The sequence below is a fragment of the Microplitis mediator genome, chromosome 9 (assembly GCF_029852145.1).
Source record: "Microplitis mediator isolate UGA2020A chromosome 9, iyMicMedi2.1, whole genome shotgun sequence".
Taxonomy (NCBI): domain Eukaryota; kingdom Metazoa; phylum Arthropoda; class Insecta; order Hymenoptera; family Braconidae; genus Microplitis; species Microplitis mediator.
In genome coordinates, this window is record NC_079977.1 from 18,669,029 (window position 1) to 18,695,178 (window position 26,150).

Below are 26,150 nucleotides of genomic sequence, written 5' to 3' on the forward strand. Positions count from 1 at the left end.
TGGACTCGTATATGATGAGTATTATATTTTTTAATATAAAAAAAAATATATCAGAAAATATAGTTAAATTCGCCACATATATTTTCTGATATTTACCATATATTTTTATATATATTTTGACCATATATGTGATTTTTTTTATATGGAAAATTTTATTATGTTAAGAAAAAATTTCTTGACCTAATAAAATTTTGGTGAGCGGAGAAAAAATTCCTTGAATCAAGAGAAATTTCTTGAGTGACGGAAATATTTCTTGATTTAAGAAAAAAAATTTCAGGAGTGAATAATAAATTTCTGAAATGAAAAAAAATCTTAAAAGGAGAGAAAAATTTTTTGAACGAAGAAAAAATTATTTCTTTGAAGAAAAAATTTTCTTGATTAGAGTGAAAATTTTTTAAGTAGAAAAAATTTCTGACATGAAAAAAATTTTTTTTTTATTTATGAATATTTTTCGGCATCAATTAATTTTTTTCTGCGTACATTTATAAAAATTCAAAAGAAAAAAATATGATCAGATCATATATTTTTATTACCATCATAAGTGACAAAATTTAACTTTTTTTTGCCCATCGACTTTTTGTAAAAAAATTAAATCTGCCATCACTTTTCTCTTAACATATTTCTATGTAATTAAAATCATTAATTAACGATCTATGGCCTAAAATATTCTAAAAATTTTTAAATTACATGGAACACCTCTAAATTTAAAAGTCTAGTGACCACATCTTTGCACACCACTAAAAAAATTATAAAAATCTTGGCATCACAATAAAAAAAGTCACATTGACTCGTACTCAATACACCCTAATAAATATATATATATAAATTATTGGTGTATATAAAGTACAGGTAAGTTTAAAAACAAAGTAAATCAAGTAGCATCTCCCAAAAGCATCACCGGTGGTCTCACCGGTGGTCGATCGTCCCTTTTCTTCATTCTCTTCTTTTATTAACTCTTCCATTTCTTCACATATCCTTCTCCTCCCCCTTCCCCCTACATAAATACATACACTTATCGACGAGTATTCTCACATTCTCACGCACTCAAACTACATAAAACATTAACCACCACCAAAAAAAAAAAAAAAATTCCCCGCGATCGATTAATTTCCTCATCTGCTGATCCACTGGCGACTCGGGGCACGCGCTATCTTTTAATTTTTTTCTTAAGCATCAGCAAGACCAGACACCAGACAACTGACAAATAATTACTACTTTTTTTTTTTTTTTTTTTTTTTTATTGGAAATTTCAAATTATTTTTCTTTTAATTAATTAATTATGCCAATCAATTGTAAATATTTTGGTCGCGGTAACTGCGACAATTAAAATTTTATCGTTTATTTCTGTTATGTTTAATTTTATTATCGGATTACTGTCGATGTTTAATTTTTTGTAGGGCAAGTAACATAATTGACATTTCTGTAACTGTTGGATACTGAGTGTTGAGAAGATATAAATTTTTCCTAAGGAATTCAAATTTGAAATTAATTCATTAATTTTTGGCTTCAATAAATTTTTTTTTTTTTTTTTGTTGTAAATTATTACCGTTTTTTGTACCGAAGAAAATTACATTTGAGTGCATTACAATGGACGATATTTTTTTTTTAAATGACTCTGTTAAAATGTGCTCCTTAGTTTCCCATTGGTTTGAGTCATTTATTGTTGATGTATACAAAATTGTGTCTATAAAAAAAAAAAATAATTAATTGACTGGAATGTCATGTTTGTGATAAAAAAAGAAAGTGGGCAGAACTGATTTCATTTATTGAATATTGGTTTTGTATTTGAATTTTGTTTTAAATTTCGACAATTTTTTTATTTGAAGATGTTCAAGACATGAATGAAATGAAATACCTTGTAGTAGAAAATGAATATGCTCATGTCTCATCAATTCGATTAATTGCTAAAATTGATTTACCATGGACTTTGAGAACTTTTCAACGATAAACTCAATTTTTATACAGAAAAAGTTAGTGAATTTTTCAAAGCTATCAACAGAAGAATTAAATAGGCAGTTTAAAACCTTGAGAGTTTCATTACATCTAAGCATGCATGAAGAATAATTTAGATAATGTAATCAAGCTTCTACTATATGACCACCAAAACAGACAATTGTCACTCTGTCAAAAATCGGAGGAGTACCCGAGCCAGAATTGTTATCAAGTATAGAACATAACAACTCTGAAATACATATCTAACAAAGAACAGCACAATAGGTTGAGTGCCATCTAGTGGCGAGCACTGAACTACTTCCGCTGCTGCTTAGCACTGGTGACTTTCTCCTCTTTCATATTTATCTTCTCTATTTCTTTTTCTTTAACTACTGTTATAAACAAATCGATACGATAGAAATTGGTTTCAGAAAAATGCTGGTGATCAGTGGTATCGTCTTTTAGTTGACAACACTTCAGGTCTTTTTTATGCTCGATTAATCATTAAACAAATTGAGCTTTGAAGCGAAGGTCTAACTCAATTGCTTAATGAATTAATGAATAAAAGTAATTTTTATAAATACTTTTTAATAAATGCAAAAAAATTGTTAATTAGCAAATGCACTTTTTAGCAATAAAAATAATTTTATAAGAAAGATTTTTTTCTTAAAATAATTATTGTCATTAAGCATCTTATTCCCAAAAAAAATTTTGTAATCTTATTAGCAATGCATTTATGTATAACAATTAGCGGAAGGGGGGGCAAAACGGGATACTTAACGAAAAATTTAGTTTTTAGGGACATAAATATCGTAAATTGGCTTCATTTTGATTCTATTTGAAATAAATATAACGAATTTTAGACTGCCATCAAAAAAAAAATTTATATTTTCTGCAGGCAAAATGGGATACCCAAAAAAAAAGTAATTTTTTTTTTTTTTTTTTTTTTTTCAAGTGAATAAAATTGATGTAATAATGTCTTTCTAAATTGATGTAAGTAATAAAATTTACGTGTTTCGGACGACGATACTCAATTTATCTGTGATTATTGTAAATAATTTTAGAGATTTATCTTTCATTAACGATGAATCAGTTATATATCGTTATCGTTATTTATTATAAATTTTAATACTTATGTTAAAAATAATGTTAGTTAGTTTTCATTCCAAAGAAATTATTTTTATAAGAGAATGAATTAAATATTGAATATTAGAAAATTAACATAACTGTTAATAATGTGATATTATAGCACTAAAGTTATAAAATATTACAAAATTATGAAAAATACAATGTAACAGTTAAAATTATGATGATTACCAATGTTACAGTTTTAGAGTTTTTATTAGTATTATTGTTGTTATTATTCTTGAGTTAATTAAAGAAATAAATTTCTTAATTTGTGATACTTCATGAAAATAAATTTGTAGTATGATAAAATTTGTACATTTTTTTCATTTATACTTTTCGCAAAAAATATAAATGTTTTTTTTTTAGCTTTTAATAGTGTAAAATGATACTAGATGTCATTTTTGACCATTTTCGAAAGTTTTTCGAGAAAAAAAAATTTTGACGAAATTTTGAGGGTATCCCATTTTGCCGGCCTATCCCGTTTTGCCTCCCCCCCCCCCTTCCCCTATTTCAAAAATGCAAGTAAATTTTTTTTTTTTAATTGTTATGTAGCTTTTAGCAATAAAAAAACAAAATAATCAAAAAATTCTTGATTGCTTTATTTACGTTTTTCATTTCATTGCTTTAGATTGTTATAAAAAAGTGAAAAATAATAATTTTTTAATCCTTCCAACGACGATCTTTTCTAAACCCTTTAAAAAATAGATACAAGAAGTAAAAAAAATCAGGAGTTTTTAGCTTAGAAATAATTAGTGTTCCCGCATGAAAAAACTCTATATGTGGAAAAACATACTTTAAAATAAAAGAATATTATATTTCAAAATTTTATAAAATGATTTTTCCGCGAGTTGTCAATAAATTTTTTATTCAATTTCCTTCAGCCCATTTTGCCCCAAATTACTTACCGTCAATAACGAACACTAAATTTGTTATCGGTATGTATTTTATCACTTGACTTGTATCTAGTTTTTTTTTTAAATAAAATTCTTGTTTACTGTTTCCAGGGAATGTCTCTATAATTATTTTATCTCCAGATAATGCGAGAATTGTTATCTAAAAAAAAAAATTATTTCTCTTAATAGAAGTTCTTTTTAGTCATATATCAAATTTAGTATAATTTATAGCTCATAATCATATCAAAAAAAGAATATATTTTTTCTGAATACTTGATTATTTGCGTCACAGAAATCTTCAACAGAAAGCGAATTGTTTTCTTCGTCGAGTACATTAATTCTAAACACTCTTGATAATGTCTTATCACCTTCCGTTTTTGATCTTTGAAATTTATTTGAGTCATTTAAAATAATCTGGTGCCTGGTTCCTCGTCTACGAGCAAGTTATTGACTTATTATTATTTTTTTTTATGCTAATTATTCATAAAAATTTTTTTTTAATTTACCTGACCATAGAAAATTTTGAATTTGTTGAATCGGATAAAAAAAATTGATCATTTTTATCAACGTTCCAAAAAATTGCATTATTATTATCATGAATAATTACAAGAAGTAATGAATCACCTATTGAATAAAATATAAAAGTTTTGACGACATTATTAATAAATGCGGGACGTAAAATAAAACTAAAATTTACGTTCGATAGGGAAAAAAACGCTTGATCATATATAAATATTCATAAATAATCAGATGAAAAATAATCCTTATCATATATGAATATGTACGATCGTATATAATACTGCCTTTTTCCTAAGCACGGCAGTATACGACTATATATAAAAATCTATAACTGATCAGAAATAGAAAATTACTCAATAGCGTTACAGATGCCATAAGGGCGTTAAAAATTTTTTTTCCGGGAATTGACGTAATTACATCCTATAAGTATAGAAAAGAAAAAAATTTTCTCAATTCGCATAATTACTAAAATCGATTTACCATGGACTTTGAGAGAACATTTCAACGATGAACTTAATTTCAATACAGAAAAAGTTATCGCAAATTTTTCAGAGCTATCAACAGAAGAATTAAACAGGCAGTTTATAACCTTGAGAGTTTCATTACATCAAAGAATGCATGAAGAATAATTTCGATAATGTAATTAAGCTTCTACTATATGACCACCAAAACAGACACTTGCCACTCTGTCAAATATCAGATGAGTACCCGAGCCAGAATTGTTATCAAGTATAGAATATAACAACTCTGAAATACATATCTAACAAGGGACAGCACAATAGGTTGGGTGCCATCTAGTGACGAGCACTGAACTACTTCCACTGCTGCTTAGCACCGGGGACTTTCTCCTCTTCCATATATATCATCTCTGTTTTTTTTTTTTTTAAACTAATGTTATAAACAAATCGATTCGATAGAAATTCGTTTCAGAAAAATAATAGTCTTATCTAATAATAATAATAGTTGATGATAATAACATTAGTGATAATAAAACTAATCGATGAGTACTTAGTGATTGATAATTAAATAATTATCAATTAACGTCAATTAGATGCCTACGTAATTATATCCGATAAGTATAGAAAAGACAAAAAAATTATTTTTCCAAAAATCAAATTTTTTAACTTCCCGCTAAGAAAATTGCAAATTTTCAAAAAAGGGAAGTTATTGGTTTCGGTCCGATTTTCGAAAATCGAGTTTTCATCAGATGTCGACGTTTTGAGGTCCTAGGAAACTATTCTGACTATTCCCGGATGGACGTCCGTGTGTGTGTGTGTGTGTGTGTGTGTGTGTGTGTGTGTGTGTGTGTGTGTGTGTGTGTGTGTGTGTGTGTGTGTGTGTGTGTGTGTGTGTGTGTGTGTGTGTGTGTGTGTGTGTGTGTGTGTGTGTGTGTGTGTGTGTGTGTGTGTGTGTGTGTGTGTGTGTGTGTGTGTGTGTGTGTGTGTGTGTGTGTGTGTGTGTGTGTGTGTGTGTGTGTGTGTGAACTTTTTTTTGTCCGACGATATCTTTGGAACGGATGAACCGATTTGAACGTACTTGGTGGCGATCGAAAGAGCTCACCAAAACTTAGTCTTGAATAGATTTTGGGGTAAATCGGTCATGTAGTTTACAAGTTATACAAAGAATAAGAATTAAAAAAATTTTTTTTTTTTTTGTTTTTTATTGATTTCTCAGAAACGACTTATACGATCAACTCCAAAATCTAATCAGCTCTAGAACTCAATAAAATACGCCGATTGCCACCTCAACCATCAAAATCGGTCAATTCGTTCCTGAGATATCGTGGGAGAAAGAAATGCTAATATCGGTTTTTTTCGAAAACAATGGCACACAAAAGTATTTTCGAGCTCTTCGAGCTCGAAAACAGCGGGAAGTTTTGGGGCTGGCCCGCAGGGTCAACCGATAGACAGATTTTTTTTATACGGCGTGGGTACCGGGAGCCATAAAGGCATATAGAAAAGATTATTTTTCGAGAATCGATGTCATTATGTTCTTCAAGTATAATACTAAAAAAAAAATTTTTTTCAAAATTTCATTCTTTTTTGCACTTAAAAAAAATTTTTTTTTTCCAAATTAAAATTTTTCTTCGACTAACGAAAAAATTTTTCTTAAGTTCGAATTTTTTTTATCATTCTTATACTTGATGGTCACAATCACGTTAGTTCCGGAAACTAAATTTTTTTTATACACCCTTATGGCTCCCGGTACCATCCTCGGGAGCCATAAAGGAGTACAAAAAAAAATTTGATTTGTGAAAAAAAATTTTTTCGTCTCTATCATACTTATAGATCATAATGACGTCAATTTCCATAATAAAAATTTTTACACGCCTTTATAGCATCTGTTACGCGATATGATTGTTCAATGTCATATATGATCATACATGTTCGTATCTGGTGAGGGTCATATTTATGCATGATTATAGATGGACTTATACCTGACCATATATGTTCATATATGAACTCATATTTTATCAGTGATCACACTTGAGCATAAATATGATCATATCTTACCATTTTCTTCCAGGCATGCTAAGAATTAAAAGTTAAATAAGTTTTTCATCATACCTGTGTGCCAAAATTCCAGGTCTTTTATTGCTATCGGATAATGTCTGAAATCAGATATCAGTTCGAGTTCATCTGATGTTATATGAAAGATATTCACTTTTCCCAGAGAAGTACCTATAGCTAAATGATGACCTGAGAAAAAAGTTATTGATGCTAAGATAGATTATTTCCAGTGTATGGCTATACAAAAAAAATGATAAAACTTTGTAGGGAATTCAAAAATCTACTAATCACTGTCTAATTTTTTGTTATTAATATTATTTTTATTTTATTTTATTGAATTTAATTTACGACCAGACTTTTTAATTCTTTTGTTTGAAAGGAATACGGCTTTACTGATCTGCTTAATTGACATATATTTATTGAAAACCTTACTGTCGTAAAAGTAGTTACATGTGGATTAATATTATTTAATGCGCACTGTAATACTATACTTGTATTGTAAGGACTCTTTTAGTCAAAGATGTTAATATTATAAATATTATGTCAATAATTTCAATAAATATATGTCAATTAAGCAGATCAGTAAAGCCGTATTCCTTTCAAACAAAAGAATTAAAAAGTCTGGTCGTAAATTGAATTCAATAAAATAAAATAATACAAGGCTATATAAAATCAACGTAATCCTCTTAAAATATGACAATAAGCTAGGAAACTTGTTGCGCCACCATCATCATATTGAGGATTCACCGACAATTTTTTTTTAACATCTTTTCAACGGTCTAAAGTAGAATATACTTGCATCAACTTTACTGATGAGCCCAGCAAGTATATTCGTGGCGAAACCGTATTTATAATATTAACATCTTTGACTAAAAGAGTCCTTACAATACAAGTATAGTATTACAGTGCGCATTAAATAATATTAATCCACATGTAACTACTTTTACGACAGTAAGGTTTTCAATAAATATATGTCAATTAAGCAGATCAGTAAAGCCGTATTCCTTTCAAACAAAAGAATTATTTTTATTATTGCTTTACTTTCTAGAAGCGTCAAAAGCTTAATAGTCAATTTTAAGTCAATAATTGAGTTTGTTTTAAATTTGAAATATCTGGGAAAATATCAAAAATATCAAAAATATCAAAAAAAGTTATTGATTCTTTTTTGTAGAGCATAAAATTTTCTATAAAAAATCATTTGATAATTTTTCAGCTAGCATCAATATTTAAATCTCCACACGGAAAGAAATTAATGGTAACCGTTCTTGGTACGTTTATGAAATATTATTCCATACCGTTGTGGTAATGATTACTTGGTTATGGGATGTAGACTCATACTTTCGAGGAAAAGTTCCCAAAAGTATGGTAACAATTCCCATCATTATGGTAACAGTTCCCATATCGCATGTGAAAGAATAATGGTAATGACTACCATACTCGTAGTGATTACTATAATATTATGGTAACTATTACCATAACATTATGATAACGGTTACTACAATATTATAGTAGTGATTACTATAATATTATGGTTACCATAACCATAACATTATAGTAGCCATTACCATATATATGGTAACCATTACTATAACATTGCGGTAAACATAACCATATATGTGGTAACGATTATCATAATATATAGTAACCGTTGCCATAATATTGTGGTAATGGTTACCACATATTATGGTAATGGTTACCACATATTATGGTAATGGTTACCACATATTATGGTAATGGTTACCATATTTTATAGTAATAATTCCCATAAAATATGGTTACAACTACCATAAAATTATGGTAACGATTACTACAATATTATAGTAATGATTACTATACTATTATGGTAACTATTACCATAACATTATGGTAACGATTACTACAATATTATAGTAGTGATTACTATAATATTATGGTTACCATAACCATAACATTATAGTAACCATTATCATATATATGGTAACCATTACTATAACATTGTGGTAACCATAACCATATATGTGGTAACGATTATCATATATATGGTAACCATTACTATAACATTGTGGTAACCATAACCATATATGTGGTAACGATTATCATAATATATGGTAACCGTTACCATAATATTGTGGTAATGGTTACCACATATTATGGTAATAGTTACCACATATTATGGTAATGGTTACCACATATTACGTAATGGTTACCACATATTATGGTAATGGTTACTATAATGTTATGGTTATGGTAACCATAATATTATAGTAATGGTTACCATAATCTTATGATAATAGTTACCATAATATTATAGTAATCATTACTATAATATTATTGTAATCGTTACTATAATAATATGGTAATTGTTACCATACGTTATGGGAATTATCACCATAAAATATGGTAACGATTACGATAATATTATGCCAGCCATTACCATAGTTATATAGTAGCGATTACCATAATTCCATAGGCACTATTCCGATACCATATAGGAATTATACCCATATTTATTGTAATGAATACCATAATGTATATGGGTGCCGTTCCTATAATCAACATTTCAAAATAACTGGTTACCATGCTTCATGGGAACCATTCCCATAATATATTGTAATTGTTACCATAAATTTCTCTCCGTGTAGAAGATTTTAGAGCAAAATGTCTAGAATATTAACATCAAAATTTCGAATTTCCAATTCAAAATCAAAATATCTGATAAAATAACAAAAAAATTAATTATTTTTTTCTGTAGATCATAAAATTTTCTATAAAAATTTGTTATTCAATTTTCATCTAAAATGAAAATTCAAAGCACTAGAAGCTCGAAAACTAAAATAAAAATAATTGTACCATAAACATCACAGGAAACGATTCTTTCATCACTCGATTCAATAATCAAAAATTCCCCTATCTCATAATTATAATTGACACAAAACCGCCATTTTTTGAATGAATAAAATATTTTTTTCCACATGTCGGCTTCTATTTCTTCAATTGATGGTATCAATTGATACGCGCCAATTAATTCTACTATTTTATGTACCCACGGCGCGATTTTGTCATCCGAGCAAATCATTTTCCAAATATCGTAATTTTTAATAACTGTTTCAACTTGATCATTCAATTCCTTACTGACCTCACGGATTTTTAGTAATTTTAGTGCCGGCACGTACATCAAAATTTTTTGCCACACGTTATTGTTTATTTTTATGTTCATTTTTTACTGAGCGGTAGAAAAAAACTAAAAAAAATTTTATTCAAACGACTAGTGAACCGTCGAAGATTTCAATAGACTGCTGTACTTAATGATTCATTGGCTGAATGATTCGGCGGTAAGTAATAATTTGTCACATGCTGACATTATTTGAATTGTTGTTGACATTTTTAATGTCTCAATCTCTAGTATACTCTAATTAACTAAAGTTGGGATTATGTTAAAAATTATAAAATATTGAATCCCGTGAAAAAATCATTTTATAAAATTTTAGAAAACTACTCTCTAAAAATGAATGAGTGAAATTAAATGCGAATTAGTGGATAGTCACTATTTCTACAGCTATAAGTATTACCCGTATGAAAAAGCAATATATGAGCTTCAGTATAATTCAAAAAATATTCAAAAAATTTGGAAAATCCAAAAGTGCACGCCTCGAAAGCTCATGTTATGTTTTTTTTTAAAAGTTAAATTTCGAATAAAATTGAATATCCCGCTCTTTTCCCATAGAAATTTCCATGGTAAATATACGGTAATAAAAGTAAAAAAAAAATAAATAAGGAGAACATTCCTAATGAAAAATGGCGGCAGTGTGTGTTTGTTTACATGTAAGATTGCCGGTTTTAACCGTAATGATTTATTTTTAAAAAAACGAGAAGGCCTACAGTAGTGATTTTCGAAAGAAACCTTCTTTGCTTATTTCTGAAAATTTTGAAAAAAAAATTAAGTAGTTTCGTCAAGTCGTTCTCGAGATATCCGTACCACGCCGTTTTTTTGAACCACAGACTAATGGACGTCCACGATAAATTTTTTTTAATGAACTTTTTTTTATATTAATACATATTAGACAAATTAAAAAAAGTATCAGGATTATTTATTAGTGTTTCAGCTTTATATTGATGTGTTTTTCATAATGTGTAAGAGTAATAGAAAAAAAATATATGCACTTTAATGAGTGGAAATCGTGTGACCTTGACAGGTCGGTTATAAAGCACAACCTCTCCGCTTCGCTTCCGAGGCGTGCAATATATGATAAATTATATGGAATTATAAGAAGTCATATATGGTGCCATATTCAAAATTTTGCCGAAATATTATATGATTTTATAATTTGCAACATATATATCGGTAATATATTTTTTTTACATGCTAACTTATAAATATTGCTTATAATATTTTATACTATACTTTAAGTTATATGATAAGATATATGATTTAATTATATGACTGACATATAATATTCATACATGTAAATATATAATTATATAAATATATGTTCACATATATTTGTATAAATGTATGTAAATATATATTTAAATAAATATATGTTTATGTATATTTGCACAAATATAAAACTAGAGATTTCAAGAGCTGTAAAATCTTTTTTTTTAAATCTCGATACGATTATTTTTCATGAAGTTACAGTCTTGCAAAAATCACTAAAAAGTTTCTAAAATTTTTTTGTTACTTTAATTTTCGGTATGAGTGTACTTTTTAAATTATTTATGTATAATAATATCGAAATTATTATAACATTGAAATTATAAGTTTATATATAAACCGAGAATATAATTTAAGATGTAATATCATATGTATACAATTATATATATTATAAATTATATGGATTATAATAATATTGAAATTATAAATTAATTTATAAGATGAAACATATATTTTACGTTATAAATTAATATATAAAGCGGACATATAATTTTTGATACAATATCACATGTATACAATCACATATATTGTAAATGATATGGAGTATTATAATATTAAACGTATAAATTATTATCTATGATAAATCATATATTAATCAACATTAATAATTTTGCCGCCATATATGTTCAGTTATTTACCATATATTTTTTTATATATTATCGACAGTATATGGTTTTGTCATACGGGTAAGGTGATCCAAAAAATAGCAATTTTTTTTTTCTTCTCGGAAACAGGTTCAAAAGTTTCAGTTAGATAAAAAAAAAGACACCTGTGAAAATTAGAGCTCTTAATATTAACATTAAGAGATTCCGCATCGCACTTTTCTGTTTTTCATAAGAATAACATGGAAAAAATTTTCTTTACGTCTTCTGATTTTTATAAGTAGCTAACGATGCGTCATAGGAATAAATGGCAGGCATATTTTTGTAGGTAATTGAATGCTCTACAAAAAAAGTTTCTTATCATTTTTTGATAAATCTATTTGTTTAAAAGTTATTTGAGGTTGAAGTCGAATTCATATTAAATTTTGAGATCTTTATACTTTTCCGGCGAAACTATGAGACCTATTACAAAATTTCATAGGACATTTTTTGTAGAAAATTTTATTCCCTAGAAGTTATTTTTTATAAAGTTTTTTCGAATTCCGCATTGTTTTCTAGTTATTTTAATTTTTATGTCAAGCGCTTAAAATCGATCAGAACACTATTTATTTAAGAGCGTGTCATTTAATTTCCTACAAGACCATGTACTTCGATTTTCGAAAAATAATTTTTTAAGTACTTTTACTTATAAAAAACAAAAAAAAATTTTTTTACATGTAATTCAAATGAGAAAATTAATATTCGTTGAGCTCTTAGCAGGATTGAGCTTTCGAGCTGCTCTTTTGGGAGAATTTTTTAAATACCTAAGACTAACTTTTAAGACCATAAGACTTGAAAAAAAAAAATGTTTATTTTGAAACACCCTAATATTTATACATTGTTTATATTCAATCATACATATTTTTTTTATAAATTATTTCCATGGAGATAAACCCCCATATAAAACTTATTCTAATTTATCATTTATTTTAAATCAGATTTAATTTTCGACCGGTCATTAATAAGGTCCTCGAAGTACGTCAGGTAAATCAGGAAAAAAATAATATCCTACATCGTCTCCTTATTTGTCGCCAAGTGCAGCCTATCTTACCCCATTATTTAATACAGAGTAAATATGTCATCTGAATAATTATTTAATAAATACGTATTTCCACAAGTGCATAAGACAGTTCTATAAATATATATATAGAAGAGTATTAAAAAATATAGTGACGTTTAAACAAGCTCGCGAATGTTCGAACGGAAGCACCTGTCTTAGCAAGGATAGCCCCTCGTTTATAAATCTAACATATAATCATGGGCTCTGGGTGGTGGCAGAGCTAACAAGAGCGACTTGGTAAAATTAAGATTAAGACAGAGATGGGAAATATCTACACATTTGAATTATATAAGGGACTTAAGACTAAGACGCAGAAGAAGTAGAATAAGAAGAAGAAGAAGTTGGAGAACAAGAAGATGAAGAAGTAGGGAGGGGGGAAGGAAAAAGAAGAACCGCCTTATTACCGCCTTGTTAGTAGCATCATTCTACTGACATTTTAACTCCAGCTGCTCTAGTTTACTCTCAACAATTAAATCTTTTAAGTCTTAACATTTTTACCAGCACTTACGTTTACAAAGATTTTAATCTTTAAGTAGGTTTTTTTTTTTTTATGTTACTTAAGATCGAGGACTCGTGATGACCTTTCGCTACGGTGGGCGTTGACGTAATTATTTTTTAAGTATATATTTATTGGGAAGCTAGTTTGCATCCAAAATTTTGTTGAAAAAAAATTTAATTATTGGTTTGATGCAACTTCAAATTTTGTTGTCCATTTTTAACAAAAATTCACTTCATGCCTCCAAGTTACGAAGTTTAAAAAAAAAATACTTCGCGTGCTAGCTGTGGCTGATTCAAGAAATTTTTGAATCCGTCGAGAGTTTCTGAATCATCGTATGAAAATAACATATATGGTCAAAATATATGTAAAAATATATAATAAATATCAGAAAATATATGTGGCGAATTTAACTATATTTTCTGATATATTTTTTTTTATATTAAAAAATATAATACTCATCATATACGGGTCCGTATATATTTAGCATATATAATATATATATATATGTCAGTCATATACAAAAAATATATTTTTATCATATATGAAAATATACATTCTTTTCATATACGAAAAATATATTTTTATCATACATAAAAATATGGATTTCTATCATATACGAAAAATATATTCTAATCATATATAAAACATATATTTTGTATTCTATATGGAAAAAAAAATTTCTTATTCGTATGAACAACTGCAATTAGATTAGATCTAAATTTTAATATACTTTTTAAATTGAAGTTAAAATTTTCAATATTAGTTAATTTGATGCAAACATCCCATACGAAAAAAATATATATACGGATATATCCGGGCCAATCTGCATATAAACGACATATATAAAAATGTATGTCTCATATATGCAGATCGGCCCGGATATATCCGGATATATATTTTTTTCGTATGGGATATATACCCATATACATATACATACACCGAAAAAAATATATAATTATATATAACAAAAAAAATATATGGTGCCATATATAATATAAACTATGTGCTACCATATATTCCATTTTATATAAAAATTTTATATTTTTTGAATATAAAAGGAAATATATCAATACAATATATTATAAGGTAAATGTATATATAGCTTAATATGAAAAAACATATAAATTACATAGATGGAATGCATATATTTACTACTGTATATAATTTTATATTAAATCGGCGAAAATCTCTATATGATGTTTTATAATATACAATATAATATATCATATATTTTTTGTTGCAAACATATATGATTTTATATATTTTAACCATATATTGTTTTTTCATACGGGTACGTAAATTTACGCATTCTTTTATATGATCTAGCTAATTCTTATCAAATAAAATTATATTTGAAAAATTTTTTCTTGATAATTTTGCGGATATAATTACATCCAGTTATTATCGAATCTAAATTCGATATCTGGACCAGATATAATCTCATCCGAAAAGATTTGACTATATTCCCGATGAAAAAAGATTTTATACAATTGTATAAAATTATATACAAAAAATAGCCCGATCCAATTGTATATAACTGTATAGAAATTGTATACAATTCTACACAAATTGTATACAAGTCTATATAATAATATACAATTTTATACAAATAATATACAATTCTATATAATTATATACATTTCTATATAATTGCAATATATAGAATTGTATATAATTATATAGAATTGTATACAATTTGTATAGAATTGTATACAATTTTCTATACAAATTGTATACAATTGGATCGGGCCATTTTTTCTATCCAATTATATATAGTCTATATATAATTATATATAGTCCATATATAATTGATATATAATTCTATACAATTGTATAAAATCTTTTTTCATCGGGTTTCTTCAATATGTTATGAATACGTATACAGTAAATATATTAGTAGAAAAAAACATTATAGTTCAATTCATAGTATAAAATAATTAAAATTTATAGACAGTTTAATTTATTCATTTATTTATTACAACACTCAATAATTCATATTATTATACTATCACAAACTCACACAATATCTTTTACGATAAATACATAACTTATTACAGAAAGTATAAATTTTACTCAATAAAACACAAATGTATGTAAAAATATATAAATATTATAAACAACTGAGTACATGAGGTAAAACTGCAGTAACGATTCCTCTATTTACTCGGGTCGAAAAATTTGATCTGATTTTAGTCTAATTGGACAATTTGATCTGTTTTTGATCTTTTATAAAAATTTTAAGCTGTTTTTGATCTGTTGTTTTGAAAAACGATTGCGTTACAGGCAGACAAAACTTGATTAATTCTTGAACTTTAAAAAATTTTAGTTCTGAAAATTTGCAAGGACTAAACTAGATTAAATCATGGACTTGTAATATTTTCATTTATGGGCAATATTTATAAAAAATATATTAAGTTACAGAATTGATTATGTTTTGTTCACTATTTATTCAGTGTCTTTTGTTTAAAAGTGTCGACAGTTAATGAAAGTTTGACAGCTTCATGTTTTAGTTGTCTTGACTGAACATGAATTGTAAATTGTAATAAAGAAGTCTTTTTTTAGACTAAACGCGACTTAAAACAGACAAAATATCATACGAAAATAAGTTTGATATTGGCCTGGATAAAGAATAGTACGGGCAAAAACAGATTAAATTCTTATATAAAATAAATGCGATTTATAAACTTCATTTCAATAAAAAATATTTGGATTTACCATTTATTTTAAAACAGATCTAATTTCTTGACCCGGGTTTGGTTTTTTAAAATTTCTGTTAAATCTCAATTGAGTGAATTAGAATTATATTGCAACAACAGAAATATGGTTTTGAATCATTCGAGATCTTAAGTAATCAATTTGTTGTGCCCTAGCAGACCTGATTTACCATAAATTTACGGTATTTTAACCGTAAATCTACCGTAGAATACGGTAAATTACCGTAAAATTTGGACAGATTTACCGTAATTTACGGTAAGATTCGATAGATTTACGGTAAATGGGTAGATAACGGTGGTTTTACTGTAAATCACGGTGGGTTTACCGTTGACTACGGTATTTTTACCGTAAACTACGGTATTTTTTACCGTAAATTGACCGCAGAATACGGCAAATCTACCGTAAAAATTCGGGTGGATTACCGAATTACCGTAATTTACGGTGGATAACCGTATTACCGTAAATTACGTTTAATTATGTTAAATTACCGTAAATTACGGTAAATCCATCGTAAATTTCCGTGGCTTGACCGTAATTTACGGTAAATCGGTATTTTACGGTGGATTACCGTAATATGCAGTGGGTTTCTCTTCTAAACTACGGTATTTATACCGTAAATTGACCGCAGAATATGGAAAATCTACCGTAAAAATTCGGGTGGGTTACCGAATTATCGTAATTTACGGCGGATTACCGTATTACCGAAAATTACGTCAAATTACCGTAAATTACGGTAAATCCATCGTAAATTTCCGTGGCTTGGTCGTAATTTACGGTAAATCGGTATTTTACGGTGGATTACCGTAATATGCAGTGGGTTTCTCTTCTAAACTACGGTATTTATACCGTAAATTGACCGCAGAATATGGCAAATCTACCGTAAAAATTCGGGTGGGTTACCGAATTATCGTAATTTACGGCGGATTACCGTATTACCGAAAATTACGTTTAATTACGTCAAATTACTGTAAATTACGGTAAATCCATCGTAAATTTCCGTGGCTTGACCGTAATTTACGGTAAATCGGTATTTTACGGTGGATTACCGTAATATGCAGTGGGTTTCTCTTCTAAACTACGGTATTTATACCGTAAATTGACCGAAGAATACGGCAAATCTACCGTAAAAATTCGGGTGGATTACCGAATTATCGTAATTTACGGCGGATTACCGTATTACCGTAAATTACGTTTAATTACGTCAAATTACCGTAAATTACGGTAAATCCATCGTAAATTTCCGTGGCTTGGCCGTAATTTACGGTAAATCGGTATTTTACGGTGGATTACCGTAATTTACGGTAAACCCACCGTAATTTGGGTCCGTTAGGGTGCAAAGTGTGTGAAAAGTTTTCAAATATTTGTTAAAGCCAAACGAACAATAGCATACAATTTCATCAATAATTAATTACGACGTCGCATTTGTCTAATGACAGAAACGATTCGTCTTTTAGGAAATGCTATCCTTTTTTTCATTTTTATCGGTATCCGTCTAGGTATAGGTCGATGCACAGGCCTCGTAGGTCTAAACAATTTTCGTAACATTAATTCCACGCCGAAAACCAATAAAGCCGTGATTATAGTAACGCCGACCATTATATAAGTATACTTCAAATCTTCGTTTACGATCTGATCATACTGTTTATTTCTTTTAATCCTTTCAATTTTTTTAATTTTTTTAAAAAGATTTTCGTTTCTTGCATTCATACGATTTAGAAAACCCATCTCAAATGAAGTTAGCCCGAATTTATCAAACTTTTTTTTCAACGCCCAATTCTTCCGCGTCCAGTAGGCATAATATTTTGTAAAAACAGGATTATTTGATAAGTATACATTTGATGACTTTTTTGCGATTTTTAATTGCAATGTAGTTTCAGAAATACAGGCGAATGTTGAATTTTTTTCAATATTATTATTGCATTTTAATAAACAATTATAACCACATGGATGTAAATATTTATTATCATCGTCAGTTACCCATATATTTTGACTAATAATATCCTCATGTAAGTCTGGATCATAGTACACGTGATAGTTATGATCATACAAATTTTGTAACGTATCGATATTATAAGTTGAAGGTCCTGACAATGATGCCGATATTTGACCCTGAATATCTGGACCCATCGAAAAAATAAAAAAAAATCCGGTAAAGAAAATGATGCGCATCGATAACCTATCGAGAGGCGTCAATATTCCCATATTCAGTGACAAACTAAGAACATCCAAAAACGATCGTGCAAAGTCAAAATTATTAATTATTGTTATTATTATCGTAATTAGTAATAACACTACAGCTGATAATATCAGTACTTCAAGACTATAAATATTGGATAACTCATTGGCCATTGAAATAAAACTCCTTTTTTGGGTTAAGATTGAAAATGTAAGTTCATAATACTGAGTCAGTATTTCTGAATGTGTATAATTTGTATTTGAGATGAGCCACCTACGTTCGTTAATATCATAATTACCGTCAGCTAATACTTTTAGATATCCCTGTTTCATTGCATCGCGAGCTACATTAGGATGGAGTACATACGCAACTGGTGTTATATTTAAAAAAGGATAAAAAGAACCCAAGTACGGAAAAGATCTATCGATCATAAAAGATGTATTTCCAGAATAAATAACGTCATCGATAGTTGCATTTGGTATTTTGTTAATTAATGTAGTTTTTACATGATGGCCGTCTAAAATTTTCGTTTTGTCAAATGTAATATTGTGGCAAATTTTATTATCTGTAACCAAAAATCAATACTGTTCATTTCAAAACCTATGAGAAAGTATTAATGCTTACACGGAAAGAAAATTATGGAAACGGTTCCCATAATTCTATACAATTTTTTCCTATAACAACCTAGGAATTATGACCATAGAGAATGGGAGCAGTTCCTATAATTATAGGAATGTTAACCATAACGTTATAGGAATGGTTCCTATAATTTAAAGGAATTGTTCCTGTAATATTATGGGAATAATTCCCATGTATGTAAGAATATGTAGAAATGAACCTTATATGTTATAGAAATCATTCCCATAAATCGCGTGCCAAAAGCCAAAAGGGCGTATTACAGCAGTTAGATAGGGTTCCATGCCAAAAGGGCGTATAAAAAATTTTTTTTTGCCATTCTTTTTAGAATCGCTCGAAACGTAAAGATCTGCAGAAAAAAATTTTTTGACGTACTAACGCCAAAAGGGCGTATCTGAAGATATACGCCCTTTTGGCTTTAAAAATTTTTTTTTTATTTTGAGGCTTAGAACATGTTTACAAAACGATTGACACCAAAAAAAAAAATTATACGCCCTTTTGGTTCTTCAAAGCCAAAAGGGCGTATAACTTTTATACGCCCTTTTGGCATTTGGCACGCGAAATTATAGGAACCTCTCCATAATATCATAGGAATGGTTCCTATAATGGTATAGAAACTATTCCCATAATATTGTAGGGATGGTTCCCATACTATCATGGGAATAGTTCCCATACTATTATAGGAACAGTTCTTATAATTATGGGAGTGCTACCCATAACGTTATAGGAATGGTTCCTATAGTTATAGGAATTGTTCCTATAATTATAGGAATTGTTCCAATATTATTGCGGGAACTTTTCCTATAAAATTATAGGAATGGTTCCCAAAATGCTATTGGAACAGTTCCTTTACCATTATAGGAATAGTTCCTATACTATTATAGAAACAGTTTTTATAATTATGCGAATGCTAACCATAACGTTATAGGAACTGTTCCTATAATTATAGGAATTGTTCCAATAATATTGTGGGAACTATTCCTATAAAATTATAAGAATGGTTCCCAAAATGCTATTGGAATAGTTCCTATACTATTGTGGGAATAGTTCCCATACTATTATAGAAACAGTTTCTATAATTGTGCGAATGCTACCCATAACGTTATAGAAATGGCTCCTATAATTATAGAAATCGTTTCTATAATTATAGGAATTGTTCCAATAATATTATAGGAGCTATTCCTATAAAATTATATGAATGGTTCCCATAATGCTATTGGAATAGTTCATATTCCGTTATGGGAATAGTTTCCATCTACTATAGGAACAGTTCCTAAAATTATGGGAATGCTACCCATAACGTTATAGGAATGGTTCCTATAATAGTATGGGAACTATTCCCATAATATTATAGAAATGGTTCCCATAATGCTATTGAAATAGTTTCTATGCTATATGGGAATAGTTTCCATACTATTATAAGGACAATTTACATACTATTATAGGAATCATTTCTATGGGAACGGTTTCCATAATATCATGAAAAAATTAATTCAAAGAAAAGTGTGTAATCACTTCTACAATACACAGACATATCATTAAATATAAATACAAAAATTCAAACATTGAAAAAAAAATTTGTATTCGGCAAAAACATTAAAATTTTTTACAAAAATTTTTTTTCAACAAATTATGCATCGAAGAAGCTTCATTTGAATCTCTTCATATCATGAGGAAAATTTCTAGACTATTTTGCAAAAAAAATTTTCATGATTTTATGGGAATGGTTCCCATAACATTCTGGGAATAGTTCCTATAATATTATAGGAATAGTGCCCATGCCATTATGGGAATGGTACCCATAATGATATGCGAATAGTTTCCATAAAATTATGGAAATGGTTCCCATAAAAATATGAGAATGGTTCCCATAATGGTCTAGGCATTGTACCCATACTATTATGGAAATCATTCTCATATATTATGGAAACCATCTTTATAATAGTATGGGCACTATTCCCATAATGCATAACAAAATTTCCCATAATTTTCTTTCCGTATAGATTTGCAAAAAAAAAATCATTAAATTTTTACCATTAAAGAAAAGCTGGTTATATATTGTCCATTTATGGTTACTAGCTTTGTCATTCGTTGCAACTTTTTTCCACGGATGTGGTGCGAAACTCGTGAATGGGTTGTAATTATAAATTATTAGAGTACTATTATTTGATTCATGGCATAAGAAGAATGATGTCAACAAATCCATTTTCCACAATATTTTGAATGTTTCGCTAACATTATCACAAGAGTTCCCGATAATAAAAAACAATGATTCAATGCTCCAGACACTTGTAGATTTTAATTTCATGAGAAGTGTTCTCAAATTTTCAATTGAGTTACTAACCGACAGGATGTACGTCGGATGTGATGGATTGTGCACTTGGATTTGTTTGGGTTTAAAATATTGATTGATAATTATTGTAGGCGGATTAATTGTTTCCCATGGAATTTTGTAAATGTCGTCATATAAATCTTCAGTAATGACAACAGGATTTAATGTTTCAGTGAAACATAACTCAAGAAGTTGCCTCTGTTGATAATAGACTAATTATAGAATGAAAGTAATGGTAATTAATAATAAATGAGGAGCTTACACGGAAAAAAAATTCCAATATTACTATCGTAATCCTGGACTATACTTTTATTATCTGTAACTTTCAAATATATGATACGAAAATTTACAGTTTGTAAAAGATTTTTTACTATTCACTATCGTAATTTTATTAAGAGCTTGTTGTATAAAATTCAATAAGAAATATTACAATGTTACTATCGTAAATAGTAAAAGAATAAAAAATGAGATTTAATTATAATATTTATTCTTTTATTCTTCCTCTTAATTTACCGTGCTGCCTCTATGTTTTTACAATACAAGTCACAAAAATTACGATAGTTGAATTGTAAATTTTTTGACATGGTATAGTATATGCCATCTGAAGCGTTTCCGTATGAAAGACAAATGTCACAATACCATGATGTGATGCTTGTGTGAGTATATATATATATACAAATGATGACATCTACTTTGTCTGTATTATTTGTGGTTCAACTATATATATATTTATAAATCAGTTCATCTTTATCCACAGTGTAGTGCAGAAATAGAGGTTATTTTTCATGACGTTTTTCGGACAATTGTAAATAAGAAATTTAAAAAAAAAACTGTGCTTTCTTCATTACAAACCTACATAGATTCTGGAATATAATAATTTGGTGGTGTAAGTATAATTTATACTATTCAATTTTTATTAAACTGAATATTCTGTGGGTATATCGTTCGTTTTAAAATTATTTATCTGGACATGAAGTTTATTATTATAAACAATTTAGTAGTATTATGTGGTCATAGGATAAATGATTCTAAATGAATGAAAATTTATTTTTTCTAATAAATTCAATTCTCCTAATTTTGTTACAGGATATTCTTCATTTGTCGACAATAACCTCAAATTATGGATATTTAAAGTTTCTTTATGGATACTGAAGTTAGCAGACGCCTAATAATTTTTGGATTTTTTTAAAAATGATAAATTATAGAAAAAAAGTATTCGAAAAAATTGCACCTATGTTTTTTTTTAATTTTCTACATGTGCGTATTTTGAATACAAAGAAATGAGTTATTTATTCAAAAGAAAAAAATTATAATACTTTTGGAATCTGATGTAATATTATAACTTATAAAGTTAAAATAATGAATAATAAATTTTATATATACCAAAAAAATATATTTGAAAAAATATTAAATAAATATTTTATTATTACTACTTCAACATGTTTTATTTTTATTTCGAGATTGTATTTTCCTTCTCAATTTAACTGTTAAAAAAAAAAAAAAATTCTAAATGATAAATTTTTCTTTTCTATTAATTATAAGTTCTACTTTCTTAAGAAAATATATTTTACTCCATTGACTTCTAATTATTATTTTATATTTAAAGAAATTCTACATTACCGACTCATTCATTTTACGATAGTTGTATTAGAATTTATGTTGACGCAAATTGTATAATTTACTCTATAGTATCTGATTTTTTCTTTCAGGTAGTAGTATAAATTATAAAATAAAAATTACGATAGTCTATTGTAAAAATTATTATTGAAAACTTATAGTCCAGCGTTACAATACTATATAATGAAAATTACGATAGTTAAATCGTAAAAAATCCGTGAATTTTTTTTCCGTGTACAATCAAAACGTGATTTGTCACAAAGATATCAAAATGAGTAAAAAAAAAAAAACTGTTTTCATCATGAGCGATGATATTTATGATTAGTATTATAGGGTAAATTTAACACTTTTAAATTACCTATGAATAGTCCATAATCACATAGATACAGTGTCGTATCATTATTTTTAAAACGATTTCAAATATGGAAATAACACGTTTTGAATGAATCGTTTCAGGATTTATTACATTTTGAATTGAAAGTATTCTACTCTCTAAACATGAATAAGTGAAATAAGTGAATGTTTCGAAATTAGTGGTTCGATTTGCACTTTGAATTAGTGAATATTCACTTATTTTCACTAATTCATGTTTAGATACACGGAGAAAATTTTATGGTAAAAGTTACCATCAAGTTATAATACAATTTTTAAACTGAATTATATGATTGATAATATCATTTAAATTATTAAATAAACAATCTGAATGGTAGTGTCTACCATCTGTATGGTAAAGTTTACAATTATTTATGATAATCAGAAATTATAACTGTTATTATCTAAAATAATTACTACTACTATAAAAAATCGTAATTCTTAATAACCTGATGGTAATGGTTACTATCAGCCAAAATAATGATGACCATCTAAGCTAATAAAAAATTAAAATATAAACGTTATAGTCAGACGCTTGTCTATGTGTAATTTGATTAACTGGGGAAGTGAGTAATTTCACACACGCACGCACGCACATACATACATATATCTACGCATGTGCACATGCACGCACACATGTACATAAATACCGGGTCGCATACTTACCCGCACACGTGCGCACACTTACCCCCACACACGCACATCCATGCGCACACTTACCCCCACGCACGCGCATCCATGCGCACACTTACCCCCACGCACGCGCATCCATGCGCACACTTACCCCCACGCACGCGCACTCATGCGCATACTTACTCCACACATGCGCACACTTGCCCCACACACGCGCACACTTACCCCCACACACGCGCATCCATGCGCACACTTACCCGCACACATGCGCGCACGCGCATCCATGCGCACACATGCCGCACACACATGCACACGGTTGCGCACACACCCGCACGACCACATGTACACACACGTGCACACATATACCCTTGCACGTACACATGCAGACACACGCATGAGCGCACTCATGCACACACTCATGCGAGCACACACATATTCTTAGTTAAGAATTTTTACAACTTCGAGTGGTAAGTGTTACCATCTTCTATTGTAACAATTATAATTTTCAATAATTACAATTAGCATTTTCGATAGTAACCGTTACCATCATCAATTGTAACTGTTATCATTTTTAATAGTAGAACTAATCATTTTACCGGTGATAAAATGTTATTACCATTTTAGATGGTTAAAATTACAAATTTTGTATTGTAAATAGTACCATTAAATTTTCTCCGTGTAGTAATTATATTTATTTAATTATAACATTTTTTAACGAACGCAGAGAATTAAGATTTAAATCTCTTTTGAAACAGTAACAAATGATTAATTTAAAAAAAAATGTATTCTTATACAAACACTATAACAAAACAAAGAGCAGAAGAAAATCGAATTCTTAAAGCAACTTTTTCTAAACAATCATAATTGTCTTCTTCAGCCCAACCCATACAGGAGCTGCCAGAGTTAAACAACGGGCCCCTACTTGGCCCAGCACTGGGTAACCTAGCCTTGGCCGTTACAATGATTACCCGGGCTTGGGCCAAGACTGGGTAACCTAGTCTTGGCCGTCCAATGGCAACCCAGACTTAGGCCAAAACTGGGTAACCTAGCCTTGGCCATCCAATGGCAAGCCAGGCTTGGGCCAGGACTGGGTAACCTAGCCTTGGCCGTTACAATGATTACCCGGGCTTGGGCCAAGGTAGGATTACCCAAGTTTGGATATACCCATGGTTTATACAAGTAGATCGTATAAATGTACCAGTTCAACGTTAGTAGGTTCGTCCAGTAGCAACCGTTCGGACCCAGTAATCAGAAGGACGGTAGTTCGCGCCCAGAGTCCAGCAGAATTTCCACCGAGTTTTTTTCACATCATTTACCTCCCTTAAATAATTAAAACGTTAATGATCATGAATTCTACAAGGTTAATAATAATAAATTTTTTTTAATTAAATTTATTCGTTTCCTGGAAGCCCGGGCCAGGTCTGGCAACCAGGCTTGGCCCGAGATTATCATTCCAGGCTTCTACCAAAGCTGGGCCAAGACTGGCTTACAAGCCTGGCCCAAGGTTCTACAAAGTTGGGCCAAGTCTAGGCCAAGCTTGGGCCCGTGGTACTTTCCTCTCTGGGAATCCATCTGTGTGGTTGGAATATTGGATATAACTTCTTTGTATACCATTTAAAACGATCATCTGGCAGCTCTTGCCAAATTAACAAAACACGTCATTAACGAAATAAAATCATAACCAAAACATGAACTTACTTGAAAAAAGAAATGCCAACATCAAAATCAAAGTTTATTTCATGATGTGTAGAGGTCTCCTACTCTCCATAGTTCATTTACAAAATATTTTGTCTAAGCGCAATAGTGGGATTACTTTACTTGTGATTAGTTGTTTGGACAAAACATTTTTTGATTAATACATATTGATGGACAGATCACGTTTTGATTGAAAAAACATTCTTAATGCAATTCATTTATTCGGAAATAACATGTTTTAAAGGTTACCTGACCGTTGATCCAAAGACGATTGATCTTCGACAATTGAACCCCGACAATTGATCCTTGCGATAATTGATCCACCGATGAAATATACGCACACACATATAAATGTGAAAAATTACGCCCTTTTTTCAC

The 26,150-nt window shown here is 29.0% G+C and overlaps 2 protein-coding genes across 2 annotated transcripts; both read right to left on the minus strand.

Annotated features, from left to right (window-relative positions):
- Positions 1-622: 622 nt before the first annotated feature.
- LOC130674343 (uncharacterized) lies at positions 623-10,248 on the minus strand. Its single transcript, XM_057479645.1, has 7 exons — positions 9,812-10,248; positions 7,040-7,171; positions 4,460-4,577; positions 4,227-4,386; positions 3,966-4,113; positions 1,547-1,684; positions 623-1,464 (listed from the first exon to the last, which is right to left on the minus strand). Exons 1-7 carry the CDS (start codon positions 10,176-10,178, stop codon positions 1,274-1,276), a joined length of 1,254 nt encoding a protein of 417 aa, XP_057335628.1. The 5' UTR covers positions 10,179-10,248; the 3' UTR covers positions 623-1,273.
- Positions 10,249-16,899: 6,651 nt separating this feature from the next.
- Positions 16,900-23,087, minus strand: LOC130674227 (uncharacterized). Its single transcript, XM_057479496.1, has 3 exons — positions 23,076-23,087; positions 21,158-21,653; positions 16,900-19,052 (listed from the first exon to the last, which is right to left on the minus strand). Exons 1-3 carry the CDS (start codon positions 23,085-23,087, stop codon positions 17,716-17,718), a joined length of 1,845 nt encoding a protein of 614 aa, XP_057335479.1. The 3' UTR covers positions 16,900-17,715.
- Between the last annotated feature and the right edge of the window lie 3,063 nt (positions 23,088-26,150).

Excerpts from the sequence above, each read along its gene's own strand:
- LOC130674227 (XM_057479496.1), bottom strand. Across the intron at positions 19,053-21,157 it reads TAACCAGCTTTTCTTTAATG|ATAATAAAATTTGCCACAAT; the intron begins GTAAAAATTTAA and ends TTTTGGTTACAG.
- LOC130674343 (XM_057479645.1), bottom strand. The coding sequence starts at position 10,178 with ATGAACATAAAAATAAACAATAACGTGTGGCAAAAAATTTTGATGTAC. Across the intron at positions 4,387-4,459 it reads TCAAAATTTTCTATGGTCAG|ACGAGGAACCAGGCACCAGA; the intron begins GTAAATTAAAAA and ends ACTTGCTCGTAG. Across the intron at positions 4,114-4,226 it reads TCTGTGACGCAAATAATCAA|ATAACAATTCTCGCATTATC; the intron begins GTATTCAGAAAA and ends TTTTTTTTTTAG.